We start from the raw sequence: 14,964 nt of genomic DNA on the forward strand, positions 1-14,964 counted from the left end.
CGATGGCAGTACAGTATACAGTATAGAAATTTCAGATTAAATAATTGCATTAATTTCATATTCATTGCTTAGCTTTCCACGTAAAATAATAATAATAATTACATTAAGAAATGCAATTGCAACATCATCGTCATGTTGCGTACTGCATGCATAAATCGGTTGGAAGCACTTTCATTGTGAAACATAATACGCCCATAAAATATAATAAAAAATATATAATAAAAACCCATTAATTTGTTTTGTTCGCCGATTTATTACTCCCCGCAGATGGTATGTTAATGTAGGTATGTTATAACGGTAATAATGTAAACACATCACTCATCTTACCTTGCTGCAAATCCTCCTGCAATTGCTCGCTACGCACAATGATGTAATGCGGCTCGTCTACCAGCAGTGGCGGTTCGATACGTCCTGACAGATTTAATTTCTTCCATATAAACATGCCTGGATGATAGTATTCAGCACCCAAATCAGTATAATTGGTGAGCTGCTGATATGGATACAGTTGCATCATAGCCCAATTGAGAAATTTGATAAGTTGTTGCTCACCGCTGAGATACATAAAAATGTCGTTGAATGCATTCTCTGCATGCAGTTCCTCAATGAGATTATCACCTATGCCGATGTTATCCTCATTGTTATCGCCGCTGTAATTATCTGTTTTATCTGTATTGGCTGTATCATCAGCATCATTATTATCGTTATTAATATTTCTGGCATTTGAGAAAGAAAGGTTGTGCATCTTTTTAGTGGCAGCTGCAGCTGCAGTTGCTTTGTTCCTTGAAATAAAAGTGAAAAATGCATGCGCAAATGCACGCATGAAAAATTACTTGAAATTTAATCGTTTTCTTATTGAAGAGTATTTTCACTGTTGTGGGGGACTGGGCTATGGTTTATTTATTGTGTTGAGTTTATGTTCTACCAAAACCTAATGACCTATTGTGCCCATTTTTGTGTTCTTGCCTTTGGTAACACAGTTTATAAGAACATTTTTCATTGTTTTACTTTCTTACTTCAGAGTTCTATAGTTGCTTGTGCGACTTTAATTTATATCGCAACTCCAACTTTGGATGCTTTGAAATTGTTGGCATAAGTTTTGCGTAAAGTCTTAGAAGGAGGCCAAGTGTAGAGTTTAGCGTAAGTTACATTGAGTCAATGTGGATAGCACTAAGAACAATATAAACAACTGATGTCAAATTGCTTGTTTTATTGTAAATATTACGATACTTTTAAAAATATAAAAAGAAAACAACTGTGAAGAATTTAGAAACATGTTGAAGGCATATTCTGCGTTTTACACGGAAATATTGCAACGATTTCTTTCAAGCAATAATGAAGTAATTTACTGGATGTTTCAATTGAAGTATATGTGTATCAAATATTTGGAGTGTAATTTCCTTAAATAGTAATTATAAAGAAATTCTTAAGCTAGGTATAAGATATACATATGTCAGAAAGCATATCATAAATGTATTTAAACGATTTTTTTTTAAATGACGTTTTGTTCTTAAGAATAAAACTAATATTATCAAGATTATAGCAAAATTATCATTAATTAATATTGTTAATGTCAATATTTTCTATAATATATAGAATATATATATAATATACATAAATTATTTATATATTATATAAATAAGTTGTGGAAATAATATATATATGTATATATTATATAGATATATGCTATAATATTCATATTATAAGCGATTATAACATTTTTGAGCAAGGCTAATGAAATATTTCACAAATATGTTATAATATGTTGCTAAATAAATGAAAATAATTCTAGTATAGTTAAAGCTTAGTGTGAGGCAGGGATAAGCCTCCCAGGCACAAAAGATTAAAACTGCGCAATAGCACTAACTCAAATCACAACAACAACAACAAAAACTGTGTTTCTTAACTTTTTCAAAACTTAAATATATATTTTTTGCAGAAAAATAAAAAAATATATAAAAAGTTATTAGTCTATTTGTTATTGGATGAACTCCATGCCGCTATTAAATCAATTTAGTTAACTGAAATTTCAAACCTTTTAAATACAGATGTATCTGTATATATATACCTGTAGTCATATTTCAATATTTATATTAAATAAAAAATTGTTTTTTTAAATAATCAAATAACACAAAAAATATGAATACATAAATAAAAAACAAAAGTGTGAAATTATTTTAAAGATGAAAAATAACAACAATGAAAGTAATTATTATAAATGAATTCTCTGAAAGCTACATAAACTAGCAATTATAATGATTAATGAAGTTTTAATCAATATAGAAAATATTGTTCTTCAAACAAAAAAATGCAAAAAAAAATACTGAAAACAGAAAATAAATTAGGCCAATAAATTTGTTTATATTTTTATATGTGAATTTAAAGCTGGCACTTCCTGCAACAATTTTTCTGAATTGATTTTTAAGATGCAACACAGATACATAAACAAAACGCCTAAATTACGCCCATTCATAAATACAAAACTGACAACTGCACGAATCAACACTTTCTTCAAAAAAATAAAATAAATTTTTTAAAATTTTTAATTTTTGTTAATTGAGTTTTTTCACTGAAAATCGCAACATGAACTCTTGCTTTCTTTGAATTCTTCAAAATTCGCAGCACGAGATTTTTTTTAAACTTTTAGATTTAATTAAAATATCTCTGTGGAGATAAGGAGTACGTATGGTTTATTAAACTGAATTAAACGCATACTGAAATATATAATGTTAATCAAGATAAAAAAATTTAAAAGAAATCACAATGCAAATATTTAATTTAACACTTTATAGTTGAAATAAGAATATCTGTTATGCATAATATATAAAAATATTATTAATATATACATACGTATACATGTCATTTTTTAATACTCGTGATATAGTTACACATAAAATGAGAATAATTTTTGTATTACTACTAGATTTAAGTTCAAGGCTAGATATCGAGTTCTCTACTTTATTTTTTTTTTTCTTAAAAAATCCAGACTAAATATGGGTAGCAAAATTATAATTAATAAATCTAGAAGTCTCTTTAAGCTCCAGTTTGATTTATATTTTAATTAGAGATAACTAAAAGTTAAGTATAATCCTCTTAAATCTGAAAATAATTAACTTTTCATCATTTTACTTTCATTACGTACCGTAAAAACTATAAATTGCTATGATATTATGAGTATTTTCTCAATATTATGCAGTATTCATTTTACTATAAAACACGACACGTACTCGTCTACACTGCGCAACTAAAGTGTCAATTAAATTACCATCATCATTTTTATGGTTCATAGTTTATGCACTAAGCTGACGTGATCTTCACTACATGGAGTATACATACTGCATGTTGCATACTGTATCCTGCATGCAACATACTGCAATTGCAATTTAGCCAAACAGTGCAAAAAGTTAATAACCACAAGCAAATAAACAACAACAGCAACAACAACAGCTATAACAACAAATTTATAAACACTTTCACTGCAACCTTGAAGATTATTCCATTTTTTATAAATTTTTATTTTTTAATCTTTTTCCCTACCTGTTCGATGCTGTCGAGTTGTATGGGCTTTTGTTTTGACTATCGTCGTTATCAGATTGAAGTGCTTATGTAGCGTAGCAGCATACAATTAACCAGCTTTCCTACTCTACTTTTGTATCTCAGAAGTACACTCGTACTTGCCCCACTTCACTCGGCTAAACTAAACTGCACTAAACTGAAGTAAGCTGCTTAAAATACGTGCAACTCACCTGTCCACAATAAGGGCGCGATAATATTCCTTTGGGCAGTTTTTACCAGACTGACAGTGTCTTGCCCAATACTTCAATGGCGTAAAAAATTCATTCGAATCAACTGCACGAATATGGGGCGAAATTTCTTGTGGCGATAATTCAGTGGATTGTGCGGTGTACATTTGGTTGCTGTCCGCATACTCGGGCTCTTCCTCAACACTGTAGTTGTCATCGGTATTTGCGTCTGTTGTGGTCAAAAGTGAATTTAAATCATAATCGGTTGCGAATTCTCGATTAAAATCCCTGCCAAATTGTGATGCGGTTTTTGCATTATTGGCGCTTGAATCTTTGTTATTGTTTATATAACCTCCAAAACGCATGAATTCAATATTGCCATTACCATTGCCATTGCCATTGCCATTGCCATTGTTATTGTTGCTGTTGCTGTTGTATTCCAAATTTCTGATATCATCAAGCAAATCAACTGCACGTTCTAAAGCTGTACTCTTCGTATTCTGTTGCATGCCTCGTGCACTGCTTGCGGTATCCTTTTTCCACAGTGCAGAAGTAGCAACATCGTTTAGATCTGCAATAGCAGTTTCGGCTGCATTTTTGGCAGACAATTGCTGTTGCAAGGATGCTGTACCTTTAACGTTAACCGATGGTGGCAAAGATAAGGCAGTTGAGTTGCAATAAATTGTTACCAATGCGAGGAGCACGGCAAGCGTGATTTTCATGTTGTACGCTCGTCTGCTCTTTCAGCGCAACGCCAATGCGTTGCAGGTTAAGTATTGTAATTTCTATTTCAAGCCACGGTTTTTCATATAAGCCACCTTTCAATTTTTTTTTTTAAAACTCAAATTTCGATTATTCCAAAGTATTGCTTCTTATTATTTCTGTACTGGCTCCGCTCTTCTACACCAGAATTTTAATAGAAAACTAAAAGTACCTGTTGATATGCAGGTCTCTTTTATAGTTCAACTATTGTATCCAGTTTTGGGAATACACCCAGCTTTGGCCACCAACGAGCTCACAACTGGGACTTAATACATTGTTTGGAAATGCATGTTCAGTGAGCGTGATTGGTTACTTGACGTGGTCATCGTGCCTCATTGTGGCAGGACTATTTGTATTGTGTGCCAATGCGTGAAATTAAATGTTGAAATAATATTTTATTTTAAGGAGCATTTTCCGCAGGCTCATATTTTATTGAATAGTGTAGGATTTCTTAATATACTCTTACTTATGGTTATAAAAATAAGAGCAAGACTATTTCATAATGTCTAAATTTTTTTATTGCAAATTTAAAAAAAATATTCTTTATCATATTAAGTCCTACAATTGTTATTTCCAATAAATTTTAAATTCTCCTACATAGTCTTATGAGTTACAACAAAATATAAAAATAAATTATGTTAAAAAATAAATTATATTTTATTTAAATTAAATGAATTTATATAAATTAAATTTATGAATATTAATTATTTTAATAAATTATATAAAAAAGTAAATTATATAAAACTAAAATTGCAAGATATAAACTAAAATTTTAATAAAAAAATAAATAAATAAATACAGATGAAAAATAAAATAATATAAACAAACTAAAATTTAAAAATAAACTGGAAAGGTTTCGAACAGTATACTTAAAACTCATTACTCAAAACAGCTATATCATATCAAAAATACCATATTATTATATTACTCAAAACATATATATCAGCTAAAAAATTAATTAATTAAGCATAATTAAAAATTTTGTTATTACAATGCACTTTTATTCGAAATCTCTTTATTAAATAAAATAGTTTCTATGAAATATGGTAGTCACTGCTGTCGAAAGTGACGTTTATATCAAATTTAATATAACATAAATAAGCATAATATTTATACCAATATTTATTTATTTATTAAATAATATTCTTGCAATTATCTATTATATTTTTCTATTATTCTCAGCTTGCCCGGACTTAATAAGGACATAACCCTAATTAATTATTTGTGTTATGAGATCCTTATTTGTTATTTTTGTTGGAACAAAAACCAAAACCAAACTAATAAATATTTCAATAATTTAACTATAAAAAAGGTTTCCAAAAGACCACTGATGTGGAGTGCTTTCAATTCAATTAATTAGTAAATAATAAAGTTTTTGTTGTTGTTATTCACTACTCTTCAAAATACTTCACTATTAAAACAATAGTATCTATTAGAGAACATGGTTTCTTTCGTCATAATTGACTTTAAATAACAAAACTAATTAGTGTTCTTATAAATTTCAAAATATACATTTTCATATATTTTTATATATTCTATATATATTAATAAAATTAGAAAAATATATTTATCAATAAATTCATAAAATTAAATAATTTTAAAACGTTGAACAGAATAAAATCTTGCGCCGAACTACTGAATTATGTACAGTGTCACGTAAGGTCAGCTTTGATATATGCGAAAATACCGGAAGGTAAAATTATAAAGGAAATTGATTGATATTATTATTTGTATGTATATTATATCAGACACGTCTGCGATCGTGACTGTAAAACTAGGCCCATGTAAAGGAAAATCTTTAAATTACACAGTAACACAAAATGAGCCGATAATCTTATGCCATTTTCACTCTATTTTACCAAGTTCAGTGTTCCACCGTAGACAGTGTGGACTCCGGATCCATTGCACAAAATGCACCAAAGCAATTTTCTTCTTTTTTGCAAACTCTTTTTCTTGAACTGGCATATAAAATAAAAAATAAAAAAATATTTAATGTATATGTATAAAATATTAAAAAAATGCATACACAACTATTTTGCTGCATGTTGCATGTTGTAGAAATGAAAGAAGGAAGGAAAAAAAACTTTCAACAAATAAAAAGCATTGGAACATAGGAACCCATAAATTAGCTAACACTATCGCAAGACAAATTATGCGCTAAATTCAACCTGGTACATTGTAGCTCAAAGATCCTACCGCGCGTACATCAAATACCGATAAAATCCGTTGCATTATGGTTCGCAGTGCAAGAGGCAGCAGCTACCGTGAAAGAAAGCGTACAAATTTTTCTACAGATTTTTCGTAGTTTTTTCGCTACGCTTTTATCTACAAAGTTTTCTGTTTAGTGCAGTGCGCTTTGAAAATTTATTGCCTGTTAATTTTCAATCGCATTTAAGTGCTTCGACTGTGGATTGGGAAGTACATAACCAACGAATCCCAAATAAAAACCAAACATAAAACAATTAAGTTTAAGTTAAGGTGTTTATTCAGTCAAACCGCAAGGAGCAAATCTTATGGGCAAGCAATCGTAGGTTTTGCTCCTGTAGGCAAGTTTTAATTAAGCAATTTACCAAGGAAAAAACTGGTTATTTTACTTAACAGAGAATAAAGATTTTTATTTTCAATTCCTATTTATTGCCTTTACAAATCGTAATGTTCTTATAAAATGCAATTAGCTTAATAAATTTACATAATTGTATTTAAACATTATCACTTAAGGAATAGAAAATATGTTGCTTAATTGGTATGTACAATTAGGTGCTTGTTAGCTTGAGGCATACATAAAAACCCATTGTTAAATAGGCAGATAACTTCTAGCAATTCAACATAACAAATTTGTTCTATTAAGATTGGAAACCATTTCAATTACGAATCTATGATGACTATTGAAACTCTGTTATAGACCCCCAAAGCTTCCTATATTCATTATGAGCTACCGCAGTACTGAACATCAACAAGCACTAAAATTTCACTAGAGGAAATAATGATGTTTGCTGTAAATGGTTATTTCAAAGATCTTGAAGCATAACATAGTTTAGAAATGTTCGTTCCAATGAGTAAATGCAAACTATATGGTAACATTGTGTGCAATGAAATCTCTATAATATCATCTTTGGTTGGTCAATCAATCACTATAACGGAGCGCAAGCTTACCACGGTTCAACCCATCAACTAGCCTGGAATAATCGCTACTACTTATAATCATATGAATGTAGAAATTTGCGGACAGTTACTGAAAGTCAACAATGCCTACTGCAGTTTATTGAGTGTCTTTAAATTCAAGAACCTTTTACTCACGTTTGAAAAGCATAAACGGTTTCGGAGTTGCTACTAGTTTGTGACTACTATAACTTACTTAACTCAAATGCGTGAATTTTCCAGCTGGTATAAAAAAGTAAGAGCCTGTCCCAAGAACCATTTCCTGTAGATCTTATATTAAGCTGCAACAAGACAGAGTATGTCTGTTTGGAGCTTGTATCTACAAATTGCTTGACGTTGGATCAGAATAAAGATCGTGGAAAGCCTTCTTCAAGGAAACAAAAATGAGATAGCAGTTGTAGTGCTGATGAAAATAATGGAAAAAAATTAATGAGAGATTAAAAAAAATTATATCGAATTAAAACGATATGATATCGAAAAAAAACTACAAAAAAAAATAAAGCTGGTGGCTTCCATGTCAGGCACAAACTATTTTAAATCACCTCTCTTATAACAGTTCAAATTATTCTACAATTCTTCTGCTTAATATTTAAAGAAAATTGCGCTACTTGTGAATTCTGGCGATCTTGATTGTTTTTACGACAAACTTTGCAGCAATATAAATATAATAAATGTTTAATAAACTAAAATTAATTTAATTAAATCTATTTAAATTATATATAGGATTATGGCATCTATAGTTGATTACTCATGTTTAAAATATGTATCCATAACTTTGAAACCACATTTATTGCTGCATTAACGTATTTGATAATTACCATATATATTTATATACATATATATATAGTAAGAAACTGTACACTGCCATATGCAATCCTTAATAAAAATTTTAGTTTAATGCGGTGAACTGATAATTTTTCCGCCTTCGTTCCTTTTAAATGGCGACATTACATAAATTTTTATATTAAGTATCATATCAATACCTGAAACTATTTTCCGATAAGGATCTTGTTCGCTAGTGCAATCTGAAAGTTAAGCTTAAAAAACGTCTTCACTCCTTCTTAGTTCCTTTTTTTTTCCTGGTCTTAACTTGTAATGAATACTATGGCTATATTTATCTCTAAGCACTTTTCTCTGCTATAAAAAACAAGAAGTTAGTGTAGTGCAGCATAAAAATAGCAAATTTATTACATTTTCGCATTAGGCGGTACGCATTCTCCAACCTGTACGCGTCCATCCACGTTATTTATTGATACATGCGTTTCCAGCTTATCACTAATATTATCAAAATGTTTTTTTAACGTTTTTATTAGTTAATTCTGGAATATCTCTTCTACTTACAAGCAGCAAACTAACTGCCAACACAGTTCTGATGCACTTATAACAAAATCGTATAAAGTAAGCTGTACTTAAATACAAAGCAGCAAAAAAAAAAATTATATAAACTTGAAAATTATTTCAAGCAGCAGATAATGTTAAATTAACTATCAATTGCAACTTCAGTCGCAATTTCTACTTGTACTTCACCACATAAAAACCCACAATTACAGAAAATTACAAATAAACAAACATTTTTTCTACTTCTAAACACAAATTTTAAATGTATCTTTTTTTTCGTAAACTATTTTCAGTTGGAAATCAATGAAGTATTTGAATTGCATAAAGCTCGCCAAAGAATACAACAATTGCAACAGGAATATCATCAACAACAGCAACAGCAACAGCAGCGGCAATCACAGGAACAAGCCAACTTTGCCACATCCACGCCAGTCACCATGGCAGCGGCAAGAACAACAGCTGTAATCAATGATGAATTGTCGCTTTCAACAGAATCTGATAGTGGTTTTGACAGCGCCAGTGGTGGACACATACGTTGTTGGAAAAATATTACCAACAACAGTAACAGTAATAACAGCAACAGTAACAAATTACCCACAAGCATTGCAAAGACAACAACACAGCCAACAGCAACAAACGAGGAAATCTGTTCGTTGACGGAAATTAGTTGTCAGAGTGACATTAATGAACACGCGTCGCTTCCAGCAGCAGCAACAACAACAGCAGCAGTTAAAGTAACTGAAAACAAAGATTTGCAACCTGACATAAGTGAAAAAACAAATAGTAGTAAAAGTGCAAATGGAAATGCAAATGAAAATGCAGCAACAAATATGTTGTCAACAGTTGCAGGCCAAATGCGCATAAAATCACCAACATTAACCAAACTAAAAGCCTTACCGCCACCACCACTTAGTCCACCACTCAGTCCAGCAATAATACAACAACACCATAGCGATATAGGAGCCGATATGGCTACAACATCAGTAAAAACACCCAATCGTTTGCAACAACAACAATCGGCAGCTGTTATTAGTGCGGAAGCCATCGCAAACGATGATGTTAACATTTGGGCAAATAAATTCTTACGCGATTTGGACAACTTAATGGCTACAGATAAGCCAACCACATCATCATCGGCCGCCTCATCACCAACATCAACTACATCGCCCATGTTGTTGTCAGCTGCCGCCTCAGCCGCCATACAAAGTCGCTATGGCAAAGGTGCGCCAAATATCGAGCGCGAACGTGAACGTGACCGAGAATGCGAATCGCAAACAGCAGCCACTGCAAATGGCGTACTTCTACGACCAGAGAAGCATGTAAGTAAATAGTTTGATCCCATTTAAATTAGTTAAATTCTAGACAAACTTAGCCTTTCTTCCAATACGACCAATATTTCGTACTTGCTGTAAGTCAACAGCCGTCGCAAGCGCTCTGAAGACCCCACCTTTGTGTACATTCTACGCCAGCTGAAGTAGCTGGCGTTGATAAATTTCAACGACTTTTTTTAAAAATTTTTTTAAGAAATTTATTTGCACAGCTTTGGTTTTGTTTGGATTTGTACTTAAAATAAATTTGCAATGCACTTTTTTCTGTTTCGATTTATTTGTTTTGCTTTTGGTTTTTTTTTTGCAAAAAAGGGTAAATAAATGCAACACAGAATATTGTGTATTTAAAAATCATAAAAATCATTCTCCCAAAATGTTCATTGCAATTGCAGTGCAGGTGTGGCGGCATATCATGTGTGTACAGAATTGTGAAAGTAGGTTCTGCTCAGGAACAGATTAGAGTGGGCTGATGCCTGATCTCATATTCTTGTAAATCATTTTGAGTTAGCGCTATTAACACGTAGCAAACCAAATTAATTGCATGTAATAAATTTCTATAATATTCTAAATAATTGTACTTCACTCACATTAAAAGAGCTACCATGTAATCCAGGACGATTTCCTAAATGTTTAAAATAATAAATCTTTCAATGCAACTTTTTTTTATTTAAAATTATTATAAACAAATCTATGATATTTACACTCATGAATTATAATATATAAAATTTTTGACACTCCCTGCAAGTTTTATGGTAATCTGAGCCGTCAAAAATATATGTGTTAGATAATAGATAATATCTGTCTTATCTATTATCTAACACATCTATTTTTGACGGCTCAGATTACCATAAAACTTGCAGGGAGTGTCAAAAATTTTATATATTATAATTCATGAGGTCATGCAACAGAGGTCCTTTAGCAAATAAGAATCTCTGCTGTGAAGTTTAATAAACAGTAAATGTAAATCAGTTTTCATATGCAATTTTTTTCATTTCTGTTACTCCCCTTTATTCCAATGAACACCACTTTTTTACTTTTTATTTTCGCATTTTTTTTTATTTCTGTATTAAGATTTTAATGATCTTAACTAGTTCTTTATATCTATTAATGCCCATATTTAATTTGTGTTAAGCAATAACTGCATGAATAACTGAAGTAAAGGAGTTTATTTTATAACAGTGAAATTTTATATAATAGTAATAATAGCTTAAATACTGATTAGTCTTTTTTTGATGTACAAAAACACAAACCTGTACGTAGTGAATAAATATAAATTTATGTTATAAATTATTGAACTCTTTGTTGAATGTGAATAACGATTATATTTAAAACAGTTAAACTGTTATAAACATAGAATAATGAGTTCTATTTGTTTCACAGTAAATGGATATCGAAAATGAGGTTAAGTTCTTTACTCTTTATTCTCATAATGATACAGGTAGAATAATTCATTTCTCTATTTATTTTCCTATCTATCCAACTCTTATTTTCTCTTCTATTATCTTCTCTTCTATTCTATTCTCTTTCTTTCTTTCTTTTTTCTTTTCTCTTCCCTCTACTTCTTTTTTCTTCTTTTATTTTCTTTTCTTTGCTTTTCTTTTCTTTTCTTTTCTTTCGTTTGGTTTATCTTCTTTTCTCTCTCCTCTATCGGCGTCTCACTTAAATACTCTCTCTATTTTTCCAATCTCTCTTTCTATCTATCTCTATACTATGTTTATCTCTCTCTCTCTCTCTCTCTCTGTCTATCTCACTATCTATTTTCTTTTCTTTATCTTACTCCCTCTTGGTTATTTCTAATAAATACAATTAAATGCATATATTATACCGCCAGATTACAAAAGCCATTATAGTTTATAGATATTCTGCGGAATTATTTAATGTTTAAGACCAATTCCTGCTGCTACTCTGCTACTACTACGTAATTTAAATATTAATACCTTACCATTCAGTAGTATTCAATTCTTTTAATGTAGTTTTCATTTAAAATATCATATACAATTTTTATTCGCTATACTTTGAAAAACTTTTCTACGTTATGATTTTTAGAACCTCCTACTGCTATATGTATAAGCTTTTCTATCTTTTTTTCTTCCACTGCACTTTATATCCAAGCCGAGCCCTCTTCTACAACACCATCAAATCTTGGACCTCCCAAATTGGGTACTTGTGGCTTTCTAAATGTTTACAGTAGTTTCATGGCATGATTGTCATCTCAGTTGCAATAAATTTTAATAAAACATTAAATTCTCGTAAAAAATCTACAAAGTGCTTATTGCCAGGTAACAACTTATGCAGCACATGTTCGGGCAGCTCGTGTTGGGTGCAAAGGAGGTGCCACATTAGTAAACAGAAATCACGAACTTCAAACAAGCATAAATTTTGTCAAAATCCGCACAGATAAAAAAAGACAAAACAAATCCACAAAAATCACAATAATCTTTACAAAATATGCAGAAACCTAAAAAATAATAAAAACCTATGAAATATGCAATCTAAATACGACATCAATGACAACAACTATTCCGAAGCGTGTACCCAAATGCAACAAAGTTATTGCCAAATCCGCTTCGATACATTCCTAGAGCGGCAGCACCAGCAACAACAATGCCAAGAAAAACTGTTGGTCTAGAAAAATTCATACTGATTTTGTCACATTTTGTTGTTATTTATTTGTTGTTTTATTTGTTTTTAAGTATTTTTATTTTTTTTTTGTGTGGCTTAATATGCGATTTATGAAATTGCTCATGAAATTATCATAAATTTTTAATTCGTTACTTGATGGTGGGCCGCCAAGCATTGCGCGCCATTTTTCTTCTTCTTATCGAAGTTTTTGTTTTTTTAATGGTCCCTGGTTTTGTGCACATTTTGATCAGCTACCGTTGCCATTCAAAATCGTGAGACCAAAACATGTGTTAACACATGTGCCTGTTCAGACCGTGCAGACAGACATACAGACAACAGTGCAGAAAGGCAGTCAATGGCAGCCGAACAACGTTCACTGATTTTACATGAACCGATTTTTTGCCTCTCAATGTTTTTAAAATGTTTTTAACGCTTGTTTGATCACCAAAAAAAAAAAAAATAATTATTTTGTTGACCATAAAATTTGGGTTATTAAGACGATATCTCACTTTAATTAGAATCAATATGGAGTTGATAACTTCAAATTACATCCAATGAATTGCAATTATTTTAAAAAGGGGTTTCATTTTCTACGATTTTCATTCATTTTATTTTACTTTTCTTTTTGTGTTTTTTAGAGGGTTTTCGAATAGCAAAGAAAGAAAGGACAAACAGAAAAATTTACAACTCTGTTTCGAGTATTGTCAAGTACTCATCATCAGTGGTCTTAAGAAATAATCGAATTTTTAATTAGTCCATACATAAAAGTGTCACGCTTAGAACTTGTGCCTGTCCAATTAAAAGCGATGACTAATCGTGTTTATCCCCAGGTAGCCAAGGCTGCACAAACTTTCAGTGCTCTAGTTCCAAGTTTTTTGTCACTTTTTCATTAAATTAGTGACATTATTCAAAGCACTTGCCGTGCTTTAAATTAAAACTAGCTTATAAACAGCTTTATTTGGAAACACAAGTTCAACGAATTCAAAGTTAACTTTTGAGTTTGCCTATTTATTATTTTTCAGAACTATTCCTTTTATAGAGATATTTGTTATACATATTGTTTACTTACTTAATTTTTTGTTTAATAAGGAAATTAAATACTTTTCAGGTGAATAACCTGAGACTACAAATTTCAAATTTTATGGATATTACGTATTTGATGCTATTTTTATTTTGTTATATATTCTAACATATGTTTATAACATCCATGATTTTTTAATCAAATCTAAAATATTATGCGTTCATACTATATTTAGTTTTGTAAAATTCTTATCAGCTTCATTAGATTATCAGCATTACTATTAATGTAATTTGGATTTTACTTACAAGGTGCATTTATTCCAGTACTATGTTCGTAAAAACGAATACTATGTTTATTTTAATTACTTATACATATGAGTCCAATATAACAGACTTTTGAATTATCTCTGTTCTCTTGAATAATTCACCCCTATTTCTGCTATAATTATATGTATAATAGCTGCGCAGGACAATTTCATTCGTTTTGTTTGGACATTAAACGCGCTATATAGAATGATCTTATCAAGCAGACTCTGAATTAATTCTACATTTATTTTATTTTATTGTGCCACCGCTGACTCCTATATTTGCCTGTTTATCTATATATACTGTTGTATATCTCCATGTTTCTTGTAGAAAAATGCATACTTCTTTTGCCAGGATAAAATAGTGGCAAAATTACTTCCCCTATTTGAAAACTGAGTTTCTTTCACGTTTACCCAAATATCGCACTTGCTGAATCCACACTGTCAGGACTTTAACTCAGAGTCCACAGGTTTGACACACCTGTGTCTCAAAAATTAAATGCTTGTACGGCTTGTTTAATTTTATTTTTTTAATTTTTGTTATATTTTATTTTATTTTATTTAAATTAATTTTATTTTATATTCTCTTGTATTATTTTATTTTATGTTGGTTTACTTAACTTAATATTATTTTGTTTTATTTTATTTAATTTTATTTTATTTCATTTCATTTCATTTTATTTTATTTTA

At 30.4% G+C, this 14,964-nt stretch overlaps 1 protein-coding gene across 1 annotated transcript in view; it reads left to right on the top strand.

The window, feature by feature from the left end:
* The window catches only part of LOC119685785, a gene marked incomplete at its 5' end in the record, with an annotated part of 88,351 nt that overhangs the window by 15,560 nt on the left and 57,827 nt on the right, over positions 1-14,964 (top strand). The window contains 1 exon segment of the mRNA XM_038100166.1: positions 9,293-10,318. Coding sequence (XP_037956094.1) covers positions 9,293-10,318 — 1,026 coding nt within the window.

This window comes from Teleopsis dalmanni, chromosome 2 (assembly GCF_002237135.1).
Source record: "Teleopsis dalmanni isolate 2A chromosome 2, ASM223713v2, whole genome shotgun sequence".
In the NCBI taxonomy this organism is placed as follows: Eukaryota; Metazoa; Arthropoda; class Insecta; order Diptera; family Diopsidae; genus Teleopsis; species Teleopsis dalmanni.